Source organism: Alosa alosa, chromosome 18, assembly GCF_017589495.1.
Source record: "Alosa alosa isolate M-15738 ecotype Scorff River chromosome 18, AALO_Geno_1.1, whole genome shotgun sequence".
Lineage (NCBI taxonomy): Eukaryota > Metazoa > Chordata > Actinopteri > Clupeiformes > Clupeidae > Alosa > Alosa alosa.
This window is the reverse complement of record NC_063206.1, coordinates 16,290,686-16,314,743: the sequence shown is the minus strand read 5'-3', so window position 1 is coordinate 16,314,743 and position 24,058 is coordinate 16,290,686. Positions and strand designations below refer to the sequence as shown.

Here is a 24,058-nt window from a genome sequence, read left to right as displayed (position 1 = left end):
AATGATTAGCTATGTAGTCCATGGCATGCCCTATTTGCTTACTCCTGTTATTATCTGTGTAAGCAACCAAATACAAGGGCTCTTGAGAAAATACATAACCATGTGTGCACAAACTAGTGAACAAGGACACACACACATACATACATAAATACACACACACACACACACACACACACACACACAACAAACTAGTGAACAAGGTCACACACATACAGTACAGTAGATACATGAATACACACACACACACACACACACACACACACACACACACACACACACTCAAACACACACACTCAAATACACAAAGAAGGACACACAAACACAGACACACTCAGACACACACACACACACACACACACACACACACACACACACACACACATGCGTTAGCCCCAGTAGCCCGGGGTGTAATAGAACAGCCCTCCAGGCTGCGAGCCTTTCGGGATGCTCAGGAGCCGCCGCTGCTCGTCTATCTCCACCACTTGCTTTCCAGTTTACCATAATCAGATTACACTAGCGGGATTATGTGTATTGTTAGAGTTATTTCTCAAACCCCCACCCCCCTCAACCCCTCCAAACCCCTTCGCTCCCGTTAAATGCATGCTCTGTAGAGCCAACTGTTTGCCAGGAGCAAGCCTCGTGAATAATGGATGGCCTTATTTTTTTGTTGCGTCCACGGAATCCATTTGGCCAGTATAATGTTTACGCCTCATGCAGAAATAAATATTTGATTTAGTCTTTGATATTACACGTCATATTCAACTGCCCTGCCGCTCTGGCGGTTACACAAGGAGACAGTGCGCAAATCCTTGCATTGCTCTGTGTCCTCAAGCATTCAATCAGAGTCCTCTGAGTCATCCGTTTGTTACCGTGGCAAACGTTAAAAGCCATGGAAAGTGCAAGTTCTATCTGGGTGCCAATCAAGATATGAAAAGGGGAGGAGGGGTGTGTGTGAGTGTGTGTGTGTGTGTGTGTGTGAATACACAAATGTTTTTGTTTGATTGTGTTATGTATGTTATTTGCAAGGTTTCTACCCCACAGGAGGGAAGTCACACACATATGGCCCATGGCGTTACATCATTACTACACGACTACATCTTTTGTCCTCTTTTTTTTCATAACCCTGGCTTTTGCTTTCATCTCCTCTCCCTCTCTATCACCCTCTTCCTCCATCTCTCACTTTTCTCTCTCTCTCTCTCTCTCTCTCTCTCTTGCTTTCTCTGTTTGCTTTTCTCTCATCTCCCAAGTTCCCCCTGTCTCATCTGTCTCTATGTCTACTCATGTCTACTAGCCTTTGTGTCTGTGGTATAAATACAGCCGCTAACATTTGAACTGCTTTACTAACATCTGGTGTATTTCTTGCCTCTTCCTTTCTTTGTTGTTTTTTTTGCTGACAAAGTTGCATTGATGAAAGCTGACTTGCAAGGTAGATAGCTTTGTTTGTTTGTAATAGAGTCTGACCCCCCAACCCCCCCATCCTTCTTAAACGTCCCTCTGCATCCTCTCCCCTGTCACCATAGCCATCACCGTAAACCTCACCGCCCAAAGCTCAACGGCGGCTTCGAACGTTCTTCGCCTCATACGGGTTGAGCGCCCCCTGCAACACCCACCCACCCCCCACACACAAGCACACAGCATACCGCGGGTGGCGTGGCTTGTTTCACCGAACGTGGGGCAGATTTGATTGCAGTCCTGCCATCACCTGTGTCATACGTCTCACTTCAGTTCAGCCATTCAACTTCACTCAGTGTTAATCACTCTCTCTTTCTTTTCTCTCTCTCTCTCTCTCTCTCTCTCTCTCTCTCACTTTCTCCACATCTGCCATTCTTTGAACGCATGCTTGTTTACATGGCTCATTCTCCCCCCTGTAGGAAATTACCAGCTGCATGCTCTCTTTTAAATGAATATATGTGACTATTAAACCAGAGCCTTGATTAATAAACATCAAATATTATATAGGTAACCTGCTAACTGTTAAATTATCATTTAAATGGAAATTAAATCAGTTAAACTTTATATAATAATTTTATATTATAACTAGACTTGAACATAAAATGTATTCATTTATTCACATAAACTGTTTTAATGTTTCTTTGCATGATGATGCTGCATACTGCAAAAATAAGTTTTGCAACCCCACTATGCAGTGATTTAAATACAGAATAATAAAACACTCTAAACTAATGTACTGGATCTGATGAGTATAGTGGTAACTAGGCTACTGCTAAACATGCCTGTTTAAACTCCCAGATAATACATAACCCTTAACAAAGATAATAAACATATTAATATTGATGATAATGATAAGTCATCATAGTATCTTTTTAAATATAATAGCTGTGATATTGTATAGTGTAATCTAATTAGGACAGTGAACTTCCATACTAACTCCCTCTCATTCCACTGGCATCTTCTCATTGGCAAAGGACAGATGAACAGACTGACTGACAGACTTCTAACTTGTCATAAACAGACGTAAACGCATTATCTGCCTTTTGTTCTCTCCCACTCTCTTTCTCTTTTGCGTTCTTTGACATGCAAAGACACACACACACACACACACACACACACACACACACACACACACACACACACACACACACACACACACACACACACACACACACACACACACACACATCTACTTACAGACAGTATGTATATGATCACTTAACACATACATTCCCAAAAACTGTGGTATTGAATCTAATATCTTTCTTTTTCCTCTCTCTATCTCTCTCTCTCTCTCTCACTCTCTACAATCTCACTGACAACATTTTTTTTTCCAAAAGGAGATCAAATACTTACCTCTTTCTCTCTTTTAGCCTAATGGTGAGACCTTCCGTATTCTCATTGATCTCTGGACTATGGGTCAGTTTTAAAAATCAAAACACTCAAGGATTTCCTTCCCTCTTTGTGTCGGGACTAGTTATCTCAGACTATAGAGCATAGACTAGGAATAAAACAAATCTAAAAGTGCCATAAACAAGTTATAAATGCAGCTTAAACGTTTGTATAAAGGTGATGCTCTTAGAAACCAGTGTTAAACTTTTGTTGTGTTTTTCTGTAGAAAAGCTGCATGAGTAGTCAGTGGTTGTTCTCCCACTATTCTTTTCTGCAATGTGTGTGTAAATTCTGTTCTCTTTGTGTGTGTGTGTGAATGAGTGTGTCGTCTGATCCTTTCGTGTGGCTTTGTTTCCGTGAGTGGATGTAAGATACCATTGTGCTTGAACTCCACTGGAAGAAAAAGGAAGAAAAAAAGAAAAAAAAAGGGGAAAAAAAGCACACACATACTGTACACCTGCATTTGCTGTGATGGCATGCAAGCTCGATTAAGCTATTCTGGTAATGGATGTGGCTAAGTTAAAGACACACACCTTAACGTTGTGAACTGCTGGGTAAATGGCCTCCTTGTTTATGTGTATGTTCGCCATACCTGTTTGTGGTGTATGGGACTGGCGCTGTTATTGTTCAACAATGGAAGTCTTTTTGAATCTCCCATCTCTTCTGCTGTCTCATTCAAAGTCATTGGACACAGTTCTAAATGAAACGGGCGAATGACTGAATTTCTCACCAGTAGAGTAAACTCAGCTAACATAAACATAAACAATCTTTTAAACCCCGAGCAACAGAGCAATATGTGCAATACAAGCACAATGCAATATAATACAGAACAGAAATTTGAAGCAAAGTAAATATATATTTCTCCCACCCTGTTCTATTTCCCTCTCTTTTTTCCTCCCCCTCTCCTTTTCCCTCTCTCTATCTCTCTCTGTCTCTCTGTCCTGTCTGTCTGCATGTGCAGGCCCCAGCACCACGTGTCAGGAGGACTCCTGTGCTAACCAGGGCGTGTGTCTTCAGCAGTGGGAGGGCTTCACCTGTGACTGCAGCATGACGTCGTACGGAGGACCACTCTGCAGCGACGGTGAGTCAAAGCTCTGTTCTCGCTTTCAGTTTCTCTTCTCTCACACAATCTCTGTCTCTTTCTCTCTGTCTCTTTCTCACACACACACACACACACACACACACACACACACACACACACATGCACACTCACAGGTATAGAAACACACACACACACACACCTACACACACACGCACATGGACACACGAACACACCCGTCCTCTCTCTCTCTCTCTCTCTCTCTCTCTCTCTCTGTCTCCTTTTCCCTGGATTTGTGGCTCCACACCCTCACAACCTTATCAGACACACCAGATCTGTATTTTCACACTCTAAAGGGACATCGAGGGAAGTAGTGGAAGTGCTTACCCTCAGGCAAAACTTCTCAAACCTGTGTTCACTTAAGCTCCTACAAAATCCTGCATCCAAACAATCAAACTCCAAAGTATCTTAGAACATTTGGTCTCTCCCTTGACTGCTGTTCTGTTCATTCATGCACACCGACGTGACACTGATGATTCAGCTTGAAGGATTCAGGCTCCTCACTGCTTGAGTTAAAACTGGAGGCATCTTATATTATAGGGAAAAAAGGCTGAGGTCTACTGAAGTAGTGAGGTGACAGCTTGCCATCTGCCAGAGTATGTAAGACCTATCACAGGCAATGATACGAAATGATGAGATGAAAAAGAAGCTCAAACTGCTTTGGTGTTTTTGCTCATTTTTTTCTGATGAACACACACACACACACACACACACACACACACACACACATACTCATATATATATATGTACACACCGCCCCACTCACTCACAGAAATGGAATGAACACGCTGCATTTATCATACTCCATTTCATATTACTCTGACACTTTAGTTTTTTTAAATGAAATATATTTCTGAGCTCAAGAATTTAGAACATCGAAAGGTAAGGAAAATCCCTTATGTAAGACACTTACAGATTTTCAGCGTGCATGAGCGTTGAAGAAGCTCTTCCAGTGACCTGTTCATGCTGAAAGGATGACATTTGGTTCTGCAACCATTGTCAAATTTCACAATATACGGTACACAAATACACATTCCAGTTTTCAATCTTTGTACCACCACAGCTTTTTTTGAGGTGCTCTTTTTAAATGAAAGTCGGTGTCGTGACCCAGACCATTTCAAGTCTGACAGTGTCTGGACAGGCCAGAACATGTCCAGTTACAAGCACATCCTTGACCACACACTGAAATAGAGGACTCAACTGAAAGACCAGTGAGCCATGTCTTTGATCTCCCGTTGCGCTTGTCTGGACTTGCTCCCCAAACCCCCCCCCCCAAGCCAAGCAGGGAAGCGTGGCAGAGCCTCCGTTTTCCATGACCATGTCCGCCTGCGTCATTTAATAATACATTTCGGGGCCTCCTTTTTGAACATGGCAAAGGCATTACATCCGCGTCACGCAGAGGGAGCTGCCCTGCTGAGGGGGGATGCGGTGGAAAGGGGCCGAGGAGATCAGATCAAGTAATGAGATGCACCCGAGGTGGTCGGCTGTCCAGCGAAACTGAATGAGCAAGTGGGGGCTCCTGAGGGATGGACTGGACGAGGGGGTGGTGCTGGCCAGGGTGTCTCTGTTCACTGCAGCAGAGTATGGAGAAGTGCTGCAGTGCAATCAGGCAGATTGGACCCAAGTGCTACAGTAAAACGGAAGCCTTGCAAGTGGTGTTAGGAGACAGTATGTTCCTTTCAGAGCCACCAGGGGGCTCTAGTGAGCCTTGCTTTGAGGCTGCTGTGGTGTAGGAGAAATGACTTGAATGCAGTAGTAGAGCAGTGTTAAACAGCACAGCGCAGCCTTAAAAGTGAAGATATACAGCACAGTTCAGCAGCCCTAATAGCGTGTTTTTTGTGTGTGTAGAGAATAAGGCAAGAAAAAGCCAATTAGATAATAGAGACTGTGCCTTTGATTAAGGAGTCAGCTAAGTTTTGGGGTTTCTGAGATGTTTGCTGTTTTAGGTGGACCTAAGTTGGGTAATAAAAAAGTTTTTAATGACCTAGAACCAAACATGTCTCCCCTCAGCTCAGTTTATATATTAGACTCTTTATATAAGAACATAGCTAATGGTAGACATAAATGCAGGAGCTTTGTATCTTTAAACATAATTGTAGTAATGCTGCCATTAAGCACAGTCGGGGGAGAAATTATCATTTTCAAACTACAGCAGAGTGTGTCTGATTCGCTGTGGTCTTAATAGCCCTGAGGAGAAACAGAACTCTGGAGCGTAATACAAAAAGAGGAAGAAGGCACAGCATGGCAGATCTCTTAAACGCAAGAGAGGGGAAGAGACCAAACGGGGGAGAGAAAGTAAAAGACAGTGTTTTGGTGGTGGTGGCGGCTGAGAGGCTGTATCTTCTCCCTATTTTCCCTCCACAGCACCAATGATAAGCCTGAGAGAGAGACAAGTCAGGAGAACAGGGAAGAGAGAGATGGGGATCCGACTAATATTTCAGTCAAACGCGGCTACTTTCTCATGCAAACCATGCACAAAGGGAGACCGTGTGTGCCATCATTAGGGCCCCCAGAGGAGGCTCGCGGCATCAGGGACGCCCGTGCAAACAGCTCAACGGCTGGTCAATAAATGAGAGACCCTGGAGTGGCCATGCTGTTCAGCAGTGGCACAAAGGTTCAGTATATGTTAATGTATTCTGTGCCACCGATCCGCTTTGTCCATAACGATGGCCAGTTGAGTCAGTGGACTGAAGGAGGCTGGGTTGGGTGACTCGAAAAGAGCTTTTTGTGTGTATGGAGGTCTGAGTGAGTGTACTAGCAACACTTCTGTTCAATAGAAAACACATGCGCATACACACTCTCTCACACACACACAAACAGCCCAAAATGGGTCTACATGTTGATTAACACACACACATACACACACACACACACACACACACATACACACACACACACAAACGCAAACTCAAACACAAACAGTCCCACAGGGGTGCACGTATTGACACACACACAAACACACACACATACAAACTCTAACTCCTCTCAACCCCTAGAAAGAGCAGTGTAGTGGGAATGCATGGGTGATATCCATGTGAACTGCCAGTGAACCCTTGCCCCTGTACGATGAGGAGAGGAGAGACGATGGGGAGAGGTGAGGGGTTTGTGTGTGCACTGTATGCGTGTTTCTGCATGTGTGTGTGTGTGTGTGTGTGTGTGTGTGTGTGTGTGTGTGTGTGTTCAGCTATTACTTCCTGCTTTCCCAGGTCATGCATATTTATGCCACCTCAGGTCAGAGCAGAAGCAGGGCACACTCACCATGAGGCTTTTCCAAGGCCTTTGAGCATGCAAATGCATGAGCCAACCCACTCAGCTCCAGACGGACTCTACTGAATGGTACTATACTGAACAGGATGATGTGTATATTGCGCTTATGAATAAGTGATCAAAGAGTAACACTGTTAATGTTAAAGGTGCAGTCGGGGATTTTACGTGATTTCAAGCCCATTAAATTTTTTGTCACTTTCAGCAATCATCTCCTCATGACGGCTAGCTGCACATTCTGTGAGTACACTGTAAAAACCCTGGTCTCTGTAGGCAGCCCTGGCTCCGAAAACTGGAAACAAACAACATTTCTCTGTAATATAATATATGTTTTTCCTGCACAAAAGCGTCCACTAATACATTTAAACATAAGGCCTTTTCACACAGAGATCCCGTTAAATTTGCGGGAAGAGGAGACATCTTTTTGCCGTCTTTTTGTGTTTGAGTTCATGCTTTGTTTTTTCGCTGGATTTTAGGATAGCCTATTATGGCAACTGATTGCATTCCAACTCTAGCAGGCATTGAATGACTGGAGACTTTGTGAATTTATAGATTTATAGCTTTTGATCAGTTAGATTTATTTGCAATCTCCTGTGGTGGGCTGGACATAGCATCGAAATGCCCGCCCAGATTCCCCTTTCCGCCTTGACCCAGTCACACTGGTGCCGGAACGAAAAAACTCGGCAAAATGTCTCTGGGGCTTGGTAGTAAATTTGGCGGGACACTTTGTCCCGCCGTTCCGCCTCGGTCTATGTGAAAGGGACAGTCATTCCGCGATTCTGGTACATAAAATTCGCCAGTGTGAAAAGGCACAAAACACAAGCAAATGCTACTTCCTGCGAAAGCCCTGGCTGCACCTTTAAATGTTAAATATGCTTCATACATGTTTTATTATATCAGAGATGAATACTTGAGAGGAAAGTCAATGGGTTTCATGAGACGTAGATGGAGAGAGAAAGAGGTGCGTACTGTCGACACAAATACAGAGCGAGAGAGGGAGATGGAGATGCATGCTATCTGGGATATTTCCCAAGAAGTATTATTGGCAGTATGCTGAGGAGGAATATCATTTACTCCTGCGCAGTTGTCTCGCCGAATAGGGTTTGGATTCCACCGTCATCAGCATCGGCATCAGCAGTCGCATGGAGTGGTCCTAGTGCATAGTGTTACTTTATGGCTGGGCTCCATGGAGTCAAAGCAGCTGTAACAGTGGCTACCCCACTATGAAAGAGAATACTGTAGAGAGTGGTTTGTGTGTGTGTGTGTGTGTGTGTGTGTGTGTGTGTGTGCCTGAGTATCTGTGTTTGCTTGTGTTTGTTTTTGGAGTGCTCTCACAGTATCTATTGATGCCATTTCTTCACATCAAATTATGGACCTGACCAGCCATAGCAGACAATAGGGCGAATAAAAACAAGCCGCCAGAGCTGCATTGAGTCTTTGAGTTGAGGATGATTTGTCCTCTCAAAACAATCTCTCAGAGGTTTCCAATGAAGCACTTTTGGTCAGAAAAATGATCCAGATGTGAAGGTTGGCTGGTTTTCAAAATGACACTGAATGGACTGAATAGATTATAAAAATAGGCTGTGTTCTGCTCCATTTTCAAAACCGCATCAGGAACTCAAAACAGCCCCAAACAAAGTAGCCCTAGGAAGCTTCATCACTGAAAAAAAGAGTAATGACTGTAATTTTAGCTTTACAGAAACACAGTGAGGGATTGTGGGACATCTTCTTTTCTGCACTTCTATGTCAGTTATTTGACTGTAAGGAGGCCTACCATTCAGATCTCATCATGGGTGCCATATCCTGTATTATATAGAATGCTTCAAAAGCTGTCCAGCTGCAAGACATTTTGTATACAGTATGTGTGTGTCAGAGAGAAGGAGAGAGCGAGAGAGAGAGAGAGAGAGAGAGAGAGAGAGAAAGGAATAGTGAGTTGGTGTGTATGATTTATCTGCCCCCAGCCTCTTGTGTAAGTGTATGTGGATGGATGTGTGGTTGGAATGAATGCCCCACTGTCTGAGAGTAATGCACACAGACAAATAGGCCTGTGCATGTTTTTCATCCGCAGTTGACCACTCGGGGCCCAAACACGGCAGGTCTGGTCAGTCTTCACGCGATCTGGCCCTCGCTCGACTTGCTGTCTGCGGCCCTCCCCATTGAGACAGACATTAATGCCGTGTCAATATTGTATCAACAGCTCCTCTGGTTGTGGCCCAGCGTTGTGTGATGATGTCTCCTCAGTGGCCTCAGGGTGGGCAGCTGGGCACGTCTCTCTGTCTCCGAGGCCCGTGTCTGCTTTTTACGTCCTCGCTTAGGTCAGTGATGTCTGACCACTTAGCCTAAATGTACGCATGCAGTAGTCTACTTGGCCTGATTGAGTTCTTTTATGTCATAAGTGCTTGGCCTCTTTTTTGTATAAGAAGCCACTGGACCAGAGTCACATATATTGACATGAGGATGGTCTGCCAGGTTCCTATTGTGATTAGCAAAAGGGTTGTTTATATCATGATGCCTGTGTGCAGGTTTCAGTACTCACTACAACGCCACGCTTATGCTTACTGACTTACATACAGTATCTGCTTACACACATGCATGCAGAAATGCACACATTGTATTGTCAAATATAAAGATATTAACTGAAATGAAAAAGAAAATTTTTGGTAGATATAATAGTTGTGTTATGCTTGATGCATTTAATGCAGTCATGATTGTTTACATAACCACCTTTGTCACTTGGCTGGCCTGTCCCCATAAATGTGTCTGTCCGTGCTGTGACAGAGAGCGATGCAGTTCTCTATATGGCGTTTATTTCTCCCTCCCCTGATCTTTACTGTTCTTCTTCTCTGAGTGCGTTTACAGAAAGGAAATTGTTCTTACACTGCTCTCCTGGCTACGTTGAGTGGACATGTGTTGGCCGGCTTACAGGCCAGTGAAAACCTCGCCATGTTGCATCTCCGTGTTCTCCCCCTCGACCCCCACAGCGGTGAAAATAACAGTGATTGATTGGCTTTGTTCTGGCCTGCTTTGAGGAGAACAACGGGAGATGCGCAGGGCCCTGGCTAAGATTGAGGTTTTGTAAACAGCTTTCTGTCAGCTAGAAGTAATGCCTTCTCCTCTCCAAATGCAATGGTCCACAGAGAGAGAGAGAGAGAGAGAGAGAGAGAGAGAGAGAGAGAGAAAGACACAGAGAGAGTGCAACGCAGTGCAGCGCACTATCTATTGGTCTGAAAAATATTTTGGCTGTGCTGTGTACTCAATGCTTGGCCTGGCATTCACTTCGCTGTTTGTGTCTTAAAGGCATGAGATGGGCATTGTGAAAGGATCCTCTGTGACCAATCTCCTTTCTCTCTTTCACTCTCTCTATCCCCCCATCACTGCACCCATCCTTCTCCTCCTCACCCTTTTTGACTTGATGCTTAATTCATTTACATACATTTGTAATTTATGTGCGTGAGCATATGGACCGCGATGTTGAAATAGTCGTGTGCAAGAGCCGCAGTATTAGCGTCTATTTGTGTATGCGTGCACCAAGCGTGAAGCCGAGCTGCTGGACATTACGGCGAGTCAGACATGCGTGGGGGAAAGACAGGGGATGCGTATGCAATCGCGTCTCACTGAGCCAGTCATGCACACACAAACACAGAAACACCCATCACAAGTCACGTTGCCGACGGTAGGCAAAAATGCAGTGGACTTTTACCACGGGTGTGTTAGAGTTTGCATATCTTTTGCAGGAAGGGTAACGCCGAGGTGATACAAACTAGGGTCATATCCCAAATCAGTCGGATGGAAACCGCTAACTTACGCTACCACGAATCAGTCTACTTTTTTGATGATACATAAAGATCATACATGATGATAGATAGTTGTTGGCGGTGTGCTGTAAAATCATACCAGTAGTAGTGAAAAGAAATCCCTCCCGAAGTTTACAATGACAATAAGTTCCACATCAGTGGGAAAGGTCAAATGGGCAATTTGGCTGCCCGGCTGCTGTGGGTTCCTGGGCACTGCCAGCTGTGATTTATTCTCCCTCACCTGCGAAACCCCCCTCCCATCCTCCTCCCTCCTCCTCCCTCTCTCGCTCGCGTCTCTCCCAGTGGCCATTATGGATGCCCTAATTAGTGATTCATTTACTCCCACTGATTGGATAACGAGCTGAAAGTGGGTTGTCGGTGAATGCAAACAAGGAATGCAGGGGTCTTGTTCCCCTGGAGTGTGTGTGTGTGTGTGTGTGTGTGTGTGTGTGTGTGTGTGTGTGTGTGTGTGTGTGTGTTCGCTGTGAGTGGAATAAATGGAGAACTAGAGTTTCTCCTCCTTTGAACACAACACACGACACATCAGAACATTCACGTGTGCTATTGTGTCGTTGCTATCGTCAGCCATTTGCTTTAGTGCCATGGGAGAAATCTTACAAGTCTCGCATACACCATTTCCCAGGATGTCACAGCCAGCAATAGTCTCCATTTAATTTGAATTCTTCAAGCAGGAGATGTTGAGGAAATAAATAAATGAATAAATCTGGTCCCCCATTTACTATATAAAGCAGTACAAGAGCGAGAGGCATGCATGCATTGTGCAAATATGTCATGGCCAGCCGGGCTCATTTTCCACGTGCGTCTCAGTGAGTCAAGCTGCTCTGTGAATGCCCCATCCTCCGAGGTCTTGGGTGGCGTGCAAGGCCGAGGCTTTAATGTGGCGGGCATCTCCCGGGTGAGGGCGGCACATCCCAGCCCTGGCAGGCCCTTGGGGCATCGGACGCAGCAGGAACAATGGCCTGGCTCCTTTATTGTTCCAACAACACAGAAAAGCACTTTCTTCTGCGTCTCCCAGTCTGCCGCTGTCCTTAGCACACCCCAGAATCCCTCCCATTCTCTCCAGCTGGAGACAGAAAAGAGGGTTTTTTTTTTTGTATTGCTGGCATCGCTGCATTTGTAGCCATGTTGCTTGAAGTGCTTCCTAACTCTCCTCTTTAGTACGTGGAATTACATGGGGTCATTCAACAAAATAGATGGCACCAATTCCTCATGTAAGATGGGCTTAAAGAAATAGTGATGCAACAAATGATGATGCTATCGTTGTCTACTCAGCCTCGCTTTACTGAAAGCCCACATAAGCCAATTGGATGAAAGTGCAGCACAATGAGATATCCAGCTAAATGTACTGACTGCTGGTTTCCACAGTACACACCGTGCATACAATTGTTACTGTCTGGAAAAAGGATCCATATAAATGACTTTGGGCATGTGGTGTGCAGAAGAAAAACAAAGAAACTAGTATGCGGTTCTACTGTTATCAAGAAATTGCAACCAAACAAGCATGTTTGCATGTTCGTGCATTTGTCTGGGACAGCACGCTGAGACTAAGTGATAGATGAGTTCACTGCAAGTGGGGGTCATCGGAATCGGGGGTCATCGGAGTCAGGATGTCTGATTGGCCCAGGGCATGGCCGGCAAGCAGGACGGCGGAAGTGCTCACGCACTTCTCATCTCCTCGCCCGCGTCGGCATTATATGGTCCGGCCTGGCTGAGACCCGACAGCCCGATTTCCTCCGATCCCCGTTCAGTGTCCTCGGCCTGGCAGCAGCAGCTCCCAGGCATTCCTCCCCATCCTCCATGAGAGCCACGAGCAGAGAGTCAAGTGGGGGATGGGAGAAAAAGCAACGAATGAACTTCTGAGTGGCTCTCATATATTTATTTATTTACTTATTTATTTATTTTTTACATCCCATTTGTAGTTTAGTTCAGCTCTTCAGAAGCCCAGTGATGTTGAATAGATTCCAGCATCATCCCTTCATCTGCATGCAGTGGGCATGGCCACTCTGTGCCCCTAGTCATGCCTTATATGACATGCTCACCTCTCTAGTTATTTGTGTGTCTCTCTTTATCGCCAGCCTCTCATTCACTCCCTGCTAATCAGCTGGCAAAATGGAGAGCTGCGTGCATTTCCATGCTTTCCTTTCCCCTTGTGTGCACACTACAGTAGTGAATAAAATGCAATATTTTTTCCCCTCGGTTCATTTTCATGCAGGAAGGATTTATGTACACGTTCTTGTGAAGTGCCTCATCAAGTGTACGTGTGTGTGTGTGTGTGTGTGTGTGTGTGTGTGTGTGTGGTGTGTGTGTGTGTGTGTGTGTGTGTGGTGCGTGTGTGTGTGTGTGTGTGTGAATGTCTATATCTGCATGCTAAAACACCCATCACCTGCACCATCTGACATGATGCCTCAGGTAATAGCCCTCCCCTGGTACTTTTTTTCATTATCGACAAACCTCCCTTTCATCTCCATGTCTTCCCTGATAGATTTTCCCATTCACAAGTGTCGATAGTCACTGACAAATGAGTCGCTGATATGATCACACCCCTGGGACATCTTACTATAAAGCACACGCGTGAAAAACAACTGCTCATATGAATATTGTTTGTGCTTGTCAACCAGTGATGAGGTGCACAGCAAGTTCTATATCAGGCTCATCCACACGCACTTACACATTTGCACATACTTAACGGCAAAGGCTTTCACAGGCTGAATTCTGTCATTCTGTTTTGGCTTGCCAAAAAAAAAAAAAATAGGCCTTCAGTGATGGTCAGTGAATGTTCCGTCATCACAGTCAAATATATTGCCAATGATCAGGACTTTCAACTGTGTGTGTGATCAATATAGAAGACAGTCTTATTGATTTGTTTGCACACCTGCACACTCATACCCACATTTTTCAACACTCTTGAACATCATAACAAGAATTGAGCACCTAAAGTGCTACTGTGCACACAATAGGACATATGAAATTGGCCCAACTCCATGGCCTGTTTCCTGCACAAACTTTCCGTTGCGTTCCGTTTACGCTTCCAGTAGTCGATGCCACACCAGTAAGACTTTCCGCATTGCACTCCAGCAAGTGCTAATACTCTCCAGCATACCCACACAGAGCCGTGACCCAGCACACACAGCCTACACACAGAGCCTCATAAGTATGCATGCCTAAGAAGTGTGCATTACTTACACAAGGCTCCAGGACTCTCTGGCAAGGCAGGGCAAGGCAAGGTAATCTGAAATATTCAAGCTGATTCCTGGAGACATGAAGACAGGGAATAACACAAGGCAGAAAACATGCGTGATGCTCCAAGCTACTTGTGCAAAACTGCTCAATGGCGAATGCGAAGGCGCAAAGTTGTTCCACCATTTTAGGAAATAACTACCTTACCGTATAAGGAAATACCTCCTCTCTACAGATACAGTTGGTATTTGTCCAAATTGTTGGCCATTACACTGGCCATATATTAATATATCATATTATTTACTCAGTGTCAGCTAGCTACTGTTTATATGTTTGTGGCTGGTAGGAACTAATATTTGGTGGTATTTGATACTATTTCAGTTTAGTTTGAACTCCAATGAGCTTTGTGTTGTTTTACACCTGCTGTGTCTTGGGTCTCTGGCCTCCATCTCTTTCTGCAGCGTAACAATTTGTCATGTTGTGACTGTTTACCAGCAGTGCTGCTGACGGCAGGGCCGGGCGGCGATGAGTAAATTGACTATATACACACATCCCCAGTCCCCTGTCCGAGCTGCTGCGAGCGCTCCCTCACGGCCGGTTATGGGTGACGCTGACACTGATCGCGATTGACCCAGCTTCGATCACTCGGGTTGTCACGACACACCGCACCTTTCATGTCCACTCTGTCGCTTCGACTCCTCCGATTGATCAGATGTGATAGAGATGGCTACCTCTGACCCCGCCGGCCAGGAGTGTGGCCTCGGACCGTGACCCGCTTCAACCGGCCGCTCTGTGGCAGATCTAATGGTGGTGTCCGCCACCCTCCCCCACCCCACCCCTGAGGACAGTGGGTCCCTGCAGGCTGTGTGCGGTGACGTCTGGTCAGAGGAGGGAGGAGTGGCAGCCCCAGCTGTGTGAAGTCAGAGCAGGTGTGTCTGAGATACAGCGTAGGGCCATGCATGGCCACCTCACACTGCTGAAAGCACAGTTTAATTTCATCACCCGGCCACCTCCCCACACACAACACACACGCGCGCGCATGTACACAACAAACAAACTCACATACACAATACAGGCACACACAGACACACACACACACACACACATGCACACATACCCATCAGGGTGGAGTATTTGTCATCAAGGTGATACAATTGTCACTGTTACTGATGTAAGACGCTCAGAAATTATATATATAGCCTCGGAAACAGAGACATCGAGCTATATCCTCACTTGAAGGAGCTTGTGTGGACAAATAGTGTGAAGAGTTAAATGGCAATGATATTATTACATACTCGTTAATCTGACTCCATTTGATTAATAATTTGTATCACCAATCAATTACCAAGTAACTAGCTTATCAGCTATGGAGGAGAATGGCATGGCACACTACAAGAATTAAAGTTATCCGATTGGTAGGCAAATTAACAATTTATTAGGCATTAAGCCTTAAAGGTAAATGTAACCAATATCACTTCAGTTGGATGTACAAGTAAACTCACATGGTCTACTGTAACAAAGTAACAACCAAAGGAACAAAGGAAGCTTATCAAACAGAGATAAACTTAACCAGTTAACAAGAATTTACAGATACACCAGATAAAACAATAGAAATCCAAAAATAGAGGAAATGGAGAGAGAGAAAGAGAGAGAGAGAGAAAGGGAGACAGAGATAGAAGAGGGGGAGAGAGGCAGAAGACCAAGGGCTAGTCCACACGTACGAAACCGATCTTTTTTTCCTCCGTCTTCCCTGAAACCACATCAAGAATATTTGCGTCCAAACGGATCCATCTCAACACGTTACTTCATACCCCAGGCCTATAGGTGGCACTGTTTCTTTACAGAAATTGAGCAAAATGTTTGTGCTTTACAAACAGACAGAATAGGCTATGACGAAATGGCTAGTGCAAGGAAACCAGAATTGTTTGTGTGGACTGATGGTGAACTGTCAACTGTAGTCAACTGTAAAACTAATAAACTTTATTTTACGGTTTGTGAAGGGTGCAGTCCCGTCCTTTATTTGGCTAACGCAGGTAGGCCTACTAATCATCTTTACTTTCTTTGGTTGTAGGATAGTCCGTGATTCACATTAGTTTTGACTATCACCGCAATTAGGCTACTAAACGCAAGGCTTACCCAAGTTCTAGGCTATTCTGTCGCCACATTTATAATATTGCTATAAAACCTTCGTTACTAACAGTCAATACGTTTGCCTGCATCAAATCAAATCGCGCATTTTGTTGTAAGACATGTAAAATAAATGAATGACACTGGCACTACGCACAAATTAATGTAGCCTAAACTTACACCGCACTTTCCTAATAACTTAAGTTCTCTCGCGTCACTGACAGTAGCTAGAATGCATTAAAAAACACCGGGAAAAAACAGTGTTCAGTCCACCAAGTCATAAGCTATCGGTAGCTCGCGCACCAGTTGTGATATTTATCTTACCGAGTGTAATCGTAGGTAATGTCATGTATGAAAACTAGTATTGTTAGGCAATACTATAAGTGCAAGTCCAGGGCAGCTGAGGGTGTGGCGATGACATCATCGATCACAAAGCAGGATGTCTTGGTTTAAGCTGTCTAAGCGAATTCAACCGGCTCACGGTTTCAGATTTCTCCACTCTGGGACCAGGTTTCAGAAAAGTGCGGTTTCGGGCAGTGCGTTTACAGGATTCGTTTGGACGCTCGGCCAAGACGAAGCAAAACGTCTGCGGTTAACCTAAAAAGTGTCTCCGTGTGGACGGGCCCCAAGCCACAAGGGCCTGGCTCCTGAGGAGAGTGGAGATGGAAAAGGAGAAAGAAGAGACGAGGAGGACAAGAGCCTCCACTTTTATCATTCACTTGGGCCACCCCCGACTCATCAGAGCCTTTGTTGTCTGAGGTGGGTGGGTGTGGCCCAGGTGGATATCATAACTTTATGCTACAGTGGAATTCTTAGTCTACAACTATGCACAAATACATTCAATTGTAACGAAACTATGATCAGACTGTTGCCCACGTTACAAGTATTAATTCAAGACCAAACATGAATGTATTATTCACAACACATATTTACAGAGCAATACTGTATGATAATGAGGTTGGCCTATCTCACCACAAGACATCAAGTAGGCCCAGGACTGAGTTATCTCTCAGTAGAGGGGCCAGAACAAGGAGCAAATGGTCACTTTATGCATGAGCGGGTGTTGGGGATCTTTGGCCATGGCCAGCTAAGACAATACAGATCAAACACGGGCATCCACACATGGAAATTGAATGCAAAAGGCATTCTTTAGAAATGCATAAGGTTTGGGCAAAAGACAAGCCTTAAACTGACACTAATCATAATATGTATTTTTTTCTGTCGGAATACAGTACCAACTTTTGTGCCTGTACAGTAAATGTGAAAGGCATTTTCCTGAATGGTCTTTGTGTTTGTGACACAGATGTTTATATGTGTTTCACCAAAAGTGATGTTAATGGATGTTTGTTGTGTGTACCAGTGACTATAAGAGAGCATGTGTGTGTATGTTTTCGTAAGTCTTGTGCTCTGTCTGATCCGTGTTGGTATTTGAGTGCTCAGCTCATCAGCTTAAGAGTCTGTCCAGCCATGTCCCAGTGAGTGCCAGGTGAGGAGAGTTACGGGAAGCCGAGGTAGCAGTGAGCACCCATTCAATCTGGCCTATCGATCCGGCACAATCGAAAAAAAGGGTATTTGTTCTGCTCCAGAGAATCGCTGTGGCTATTTTCTTTTTAACTTTCTCTTGGCATCTCCAAGGTTGTTTTCCTCTAGAACTAAAACAACAGCAGACCACAGGATTTTCTTTTTTTTCCAAACCACATTAAATCTGTTCATTGTCTCAATTGAAAGCTCACAGCACAGTCGAGCATCTGTGGCAAACCCTTGAGTCTCACTCACTGGAGTCTCACTCTTGCTTTTGTTGTCGTACTCTGGATGGTGTCAAACACGAAACACCTCCACAGCCACACAGACACAGTGACGAATAACCTGACACCATTTTGAGCCTCTGAATTTTCCTGCACGGCATGTGGACAAATGTGAAAGCAAATGTGACCAGCTTTAGTGTGTTCTGTAGCTTTGTGTACAGAACAAGTTCAGATTCACAGTTGTCTCACTCAGTTTCAGGGCCTCAGGTTTACTCTGCCATTTGCTGTGTTGTAATGGTGAAATGGGCTTGTTTGGGCCCAGGGCCTCAGGTGGTGTGGCCACCACTGGTTACCAAGCCCTCTGCTCAGGTGACGCTCCGTTAGATGAGGCCTCCCCTGGGACAATAGATTATGCTGTGTGTGTGTGTGTGTGTGTGTGTGTGTGTGTGTGTGAGACATCTGTTCCACCTGCCCCCTATCCACATACACAGACACACAAACATTTCCCTGTGACCTGGTTTTTCAGCTTGACCTCCTCCCTCATTGCTGGATGTTTCAATGGCATCATTAGCCTGCAGTAGGTGTTCCGTTAACCTTGGGCCTCTTAGTGTGGAGGGGTTTTTTTTTCACCCAGCCCGTGTCCTTGTGCCCACTTGGAGGGAAAAACACACACACAAAAAAAAACAGCAGGTGTGAAGGTCAAATCCTGAGACGGAACCTTGACCATATTCCTGGAAAATTCCTCACTCTTGACTCACATGCTGTCAAATGAGGTGGATTATAATGGCAAATGTTATGTTTTTTTTACCTCTTCATTTCACTCTGAAATATATTCATATCTCAGGGCACAGATAGCAACCAATCAATTCAGATTATTTTTGGTTCATCAACTACAATAGTGATTGATAATTTATTATTTAAAAATATGATTTATCAGGAATGGCTAGAAAGGGCTGTCTTTTCAGTCCAGTTTCTGAGTGGTGTCTGTAGATTTTCAAATTCCGATTTAACGAGGACCCCTACAGAGGACACAATGGATAGATCTTTGCCTTGAAAGGAGCCATAATCAGCAGCTGATTAAATTCATTAGTCTCACCGTGATCGCAGTAAACTGGAATTAGAAAAGAAAAATAAAAAAAATAGTGATCTTAGTAGGTGGGAATCATGGGATACATTGAGCTGCAGTAGCTCAAGCCCACCAGGTGGGGGCACCCACACAACATGCAATGACTGCTTAGCCAGACTAAGGCAAAGCCACAGAGTCAGATGGTTTGCAGTGGACACAAAGCCGCTGATCACGAGGAACAGGGATGAGATAGGGAACCGTTTTGCAGAATGTGAACAGGTGTGAAATCCCAGTGCTGTAAAGTCCATGAAACTTAAATCCTCTGAAGATCTGAACGTTGTTAAGGTCATCTCAGCCTGATGAAGTCAGTTGTTTTAACTTTCACAGGTCAAATGTGTGTCCTTGTTGTGCAGGAGTGTTTGATGAAGTGCTTTATTATTGCTCACATTATGCAAATGGTGGAGCCGATCGTTTTTAAGGGGTAAACAAATAGCTTTGCCGGACGGCAATAACTAATGAGAGGGAAATGAGAGTTAGTGCAGCCCTGCTGATGAAGGAGATGTCCGATTAACCCTGAATTGTTGAGGTCAAGCCAAGAAAACTCCTTACTGCTCTCTGGGATGTTTCTCATTTCACCTGTGAAAATCTGGCAACGGGCTACGTGTTACTCCTCCAACGCTAATCAAGAGGTGAGTAGGATGCTTTGGGGTAGACGTCTGACAGGTACAGTGTGCTGTAGAGTCCTATCTGGCAACCCCCACAGTGCTCTTGACTCTCCTCCGCTCCCATCACACTGCTCTCCTTGCTGTCCTGCTGTGCTGAGCCAACATGTGACAGCATCAAAACAAATTCCGTTTGACGCGAACTGGATGAATGTGTGGCTTTGCCTTTGAAACGCCATCACGTGGCCTTCAGCTCAAGTGAGGGGAAGGTACGAGGCACCTCCTGCACATGGTTTGAGGCGTCTGCTACATAAGTAAGTATAAGTATATATACTTTTTTGATCCTGTTAGGGAAATTTGGTCTCTGCATTTAACCCAATCGGTGAATTAGTGAAACACAAACAGCACACAGTGAACACACAGTGAGGTGAAGCACACACTAATCCCGGCGCAGTGAGCTGCCTGCTTCAACGGCTTTCGGGGAAGCAGTGAGGGGTTAGGTGCCTTGCTCAAGGGCACTTCAGCCGTGGCCCACTGGTCGGGGCTCGAACCGGCAACCCTCCGGTTACAAGTCCAGCGTGCTAACCAGTGGGCCACGGCTGCCCCTTACATGCAACACCCAGTCTTTTTTCCCCTGTCTCTCTCTCTCTCTTACTCTCTCTCTCTCTCTCTCTCTCTCTCTCTCTCTCTCTCTCTCTCTCTCTCTCTCTCTCTCTCTCTCTCTCTCTCTCTCTCTCTCTCTCTCTCTTCTTTCTTTGAGGACATATTTTAGCCGCCACTAGAGCCTGCGTATTGGGTTTATTTCAATGATATGTCGAAGAGGCCTGGTTAGAGGAAAATAAGTGGAGAGATTAAGAGAGTGTGTGAGAGAGGGAGAGAGAGAGAGAAGCGAGATCCATCATCCGCCGTGTCACGCTTGCTAAGTTGGCTTTCTTTGTGGAGAGGCCTGAGCTGATTTGCTCTCTGCCAGGCGGGGGGATGAATAGCCCTCGCTGTCCTGCCGATGCGCCGAGGTTGCCGCGGTGTTCCAGGAGGATTCGCAGCACAGCTGCAGAGGAGACACACACACAACCTGAGCCACAACACACAGAATCTTTAAACACACACACACACAGAGTCAGTCCCAAACACAGATACACTGAGCTAGCGTTTATTCAGGCCTCCTCAGTGGAGAATGGTCTCTTTGTCAGCAGGCAGGGCTGTATTGGACAGAATCAGCAACCTCCCCATGGACGCGTTTGCTGGCCAAGCCTGCCTTTCGCTGGGGCCGTGTGCTCGCCTTTGTGCCTGCGCGTGTGTTTGTGTGTGTGTGTGTGTGTGTGTGTGTGTGTGTGTGTGTGTGTGTGTGTGTGTGTGCGTGCGTGTCTCAGCGCATTCACATGTGTATGTGCCCATTTCAGAATATTGATATGTGTGTGTTTGTGTGTGTCCGTGATTGTGTTTGGGTGAGTGTGTGCACGCACCCGGCTGGGACTGAGTGGGCTGCATAAATCCACGAGCTCTCCGCTTCTCCCTCCGTCTCGCTCTCTCTCCTCTGTCTCTTTTGTCCCTCGTTCCGTCAGAGCTCGTTCGGCTTGACGTCACCCAGTTGGAGGGAGGCCGGCGTGAGTCGGCGCCAGCAAGCGGGTGAGGGAGTGAGTGAGCGAGTGAGTGAGAGAGTGAGTGAGGGAGTGAGTGAGAGAGCGAAAGAGTGAGAGGCACCAGGCAGCGGCTTTGAAGTTCCGCGGTGGAAGCCGGAGCGCCGAGCCTCTTCCCTCTCCATCTTCCAACCTCACAGAATCAAAGGGGAGAAGGACTCCTCCATTTCCTTCTTTTCTGCTCTGGGCAATGCTCTCAGTGAAAGGCAGACAGTGAGAGGGAGGGATAGAGACAGAAAGGGGGAGAGAGAGAGAGAGAGAGAGAGAAGAAGATTTGAGAGTAGAGAAGTGGTCCTGTTTGAAGGAGCACAAAAAGTGGAGATGAAGTGTAAGAGAAGAAGCAAAAGAAATAATGAGAGGTTTGGCGCTGCTTTTCACAATAAGCAAATGTGTCTGAGTGGAGGCAGAAGGAACAGGAGGAGTGTGTCTGTGTGGGGGGGGGGAACAAGAGAACAGTGAGAGGAGAGACACGCAGGGGGAAAATCGGGTCTGGAAGACAAACATCCACATCCCCTCATTTTCCCACAAATAGGCTCTTCCTCTGCTATGCACTCGGGCCCCAGTGATTCGCTGTGTAAAGGCTACCCATTTGCATAGCCCCTCTCTCCTTCCCTCCCTCCCTCCCTCTCTCTCTCTCTCTCTCTCTCTCTCTCTCTCTCTCTCTCTGCTGGCTGCAAAAGCTCCCCCTGCTCTCTCTCTCGCTCCCTCCCTCCCTCTCTCCTTCTATCTGTCTCTTGCCCTCCCTCCCTCTCCCGCGCTCCCTCCTGCTCTCTCTCAGTCTCGCTCTCTCACTCTCCGGCGCATCCTCGGGAGCTGTGCTACTGATGCGCTCTGCTCTGCCCAGGGCTGCTGTCCCTCTCAGGTGCAACCGCTACCGCCGCCGCTGCCGCTGTATCTACACGCCTCCCAGCCAGCAGCACGATCCGTAGGAGGGAGAGTGGTGTGCGTGAAGCCCGCGCGGGTCTCTCGTGTGTGTGTGTGCGCGTCTCGAGTGTGGCGCAAGCGTGTGTGTATGTGCAAGGACGCACGCACGCGCGTGTGTGGAGCCGCTCGTGCTCCGCTTACACACACACACCGCGGACGACGTTCCTTCCGCCGCATTCCATCCGCGACTCGCAAACGCGAGGCTCCACCGGTCACTCAGGCAGCGCGCGGATTCCCGCGAGTTGTTTTTTTTTTTCTTCTTCTGAGTCGAGGAGGGGAGAAATAAAAAAGGGGAAGAACATCTTGTCAGAGTGAAGAAGGAGAGGCGGGAGAACGACAGAAAAGGGAAGAATAAAACTTCGACTGAATCAAAGGAAAGAAAACGCAGAGTGCTTCTGCTCTTTCTTCTCCCTGCCCCTCTCTGCTGGATTCTTTTAATGGTCTTTCTCCGTGGTGAAAAAGGAGCTTCTTCTCTTGGCTAACTACTTTTTTTCTGATCGATGTCCTACTCGGAGGGAATGTTCTGCTGATTCTGTGGGCTGCTTGTTAAAACATGAGAGGAGATTTGGAAAGAAGGAAAGGATTGAAAGACTGGATGGAATCACTTGTTCTCCATTCATTGTGCTGATTTGTTTTTATTCATCTGTTGGATTTTTTTGTCTCCATTTGTGTCTCGTGTTTTTTTTGCCTGCTGGTTTGTTTGTTTTCTTCTTCCACAATGACCGATTCCGAGCCTCTGCCTCCCATCGTGGTGTGCTTGTGGATTTCTTAGTGCTAACGAGGAGCTGCGGAAATCTCACCTGACTCTTTGCCCACCGTTTTGTTTTTTACTCTGCTGGTGGGCTCTGTGGATTTGGTCCGTCTTTGTGCGTCGGGGTTTTGTTTTTGGTGGCGTCCTCCATGTGCGTCGCCGCGTGTGCGCGTAGCGAGATGGAGGGATGAGGAGCATGGGCCGCCCGGCGCTCTGAGCTCCAGCCTGAACGACGTTCGCCTCCCCCCCTCTCTCCTCTTCACCTCCTCTCCGCTCCTCGTCCCTCGGCTCCTCCTCTCCGCTCCTCGCCCTCCTTCTCAGGGAAAGATGCTCGCGGGTGGGAGGATTATAGCCATCGTGCGGCCCAGCTGGGACCCCCTGCACTGGGGCTGTGGCCGGCTGGCCCTCTGCCTGGCAGCCCTGGCCTTAGGCTGCGTGCAGGCTAGGGAGGGTCTCGGGGCCGTCGAGGGCCCCCGGCATTCGCACCTCGCTAACGGGGGCAAGCGCCACCACACAGTGCCTGTCGCCATCCACAGATCGCCCGCTTCCTTACGGGCAGGTCATGGTGGGTACCTTCTCTAATGGCTTGTACTGTAGTTAATAACTGTGTTCAGCACAACGTACACACACGCACACACACACACACAAATAATTGTCTGAAATTGTGTATTAAATGTTTACATCACAATACTGTAAGTCTTTTAGTTAGTGTTCTCAGCAGCAATCTATTATGTTCTCCTAATGTGCTGCATTGTTTTTGCCATTGGTCTGCTCTTCTTGTGGTTGGACTTGGTGCTCTTCTCCTTTCATTGCTTCTCATTTCATTGAGTTTTTCTGATGCCCCCCCCCCCCCAGTCCTGCCTTATCCCCCTCACTGATCCAGATGAACCCCATTGTGGGAGTTTGTTTGTTTTTCTGTGTGCCTCAGCACATACCCCCAGCCAGTC

The 24,058-nt window shown here is 46.3% G+C and overlaps 1 protein-coding gene across 34 annotated transcripts in view; it reads left to right on the top strand.

Annotated features, from left to right (window-relative positions):
- LOC125312111 (neurexin-1a-like) overlaps positions 1-24,058 on the top strand; it is a 279,994-nt gene that overhangs the window by 134,458 nt on the left and 121,478 nt on the right. For 17 of the 34 annotated variants that reach the window (XM_048270695.1, XM_048270694.1, XM_048270688.1 and 14 more), the window contains one exon: positions 3,806-3,925. In XM_048270695.1, coding sequence (XP_048126652.1) covers positions 3,806-3,925 — 120 coding nt within the window. Of the gene's footprint in view, positions 1-1,399; positions 1,427-3,805; positions 3,926-22,239; positions 23,677-24,058 lie in introns of those variants that run through there. The other 17 variants (XM_048270660.1, XM_048270679.1, XM_048270671.1 and 14 more) reach the window with 2 other exon arrangements.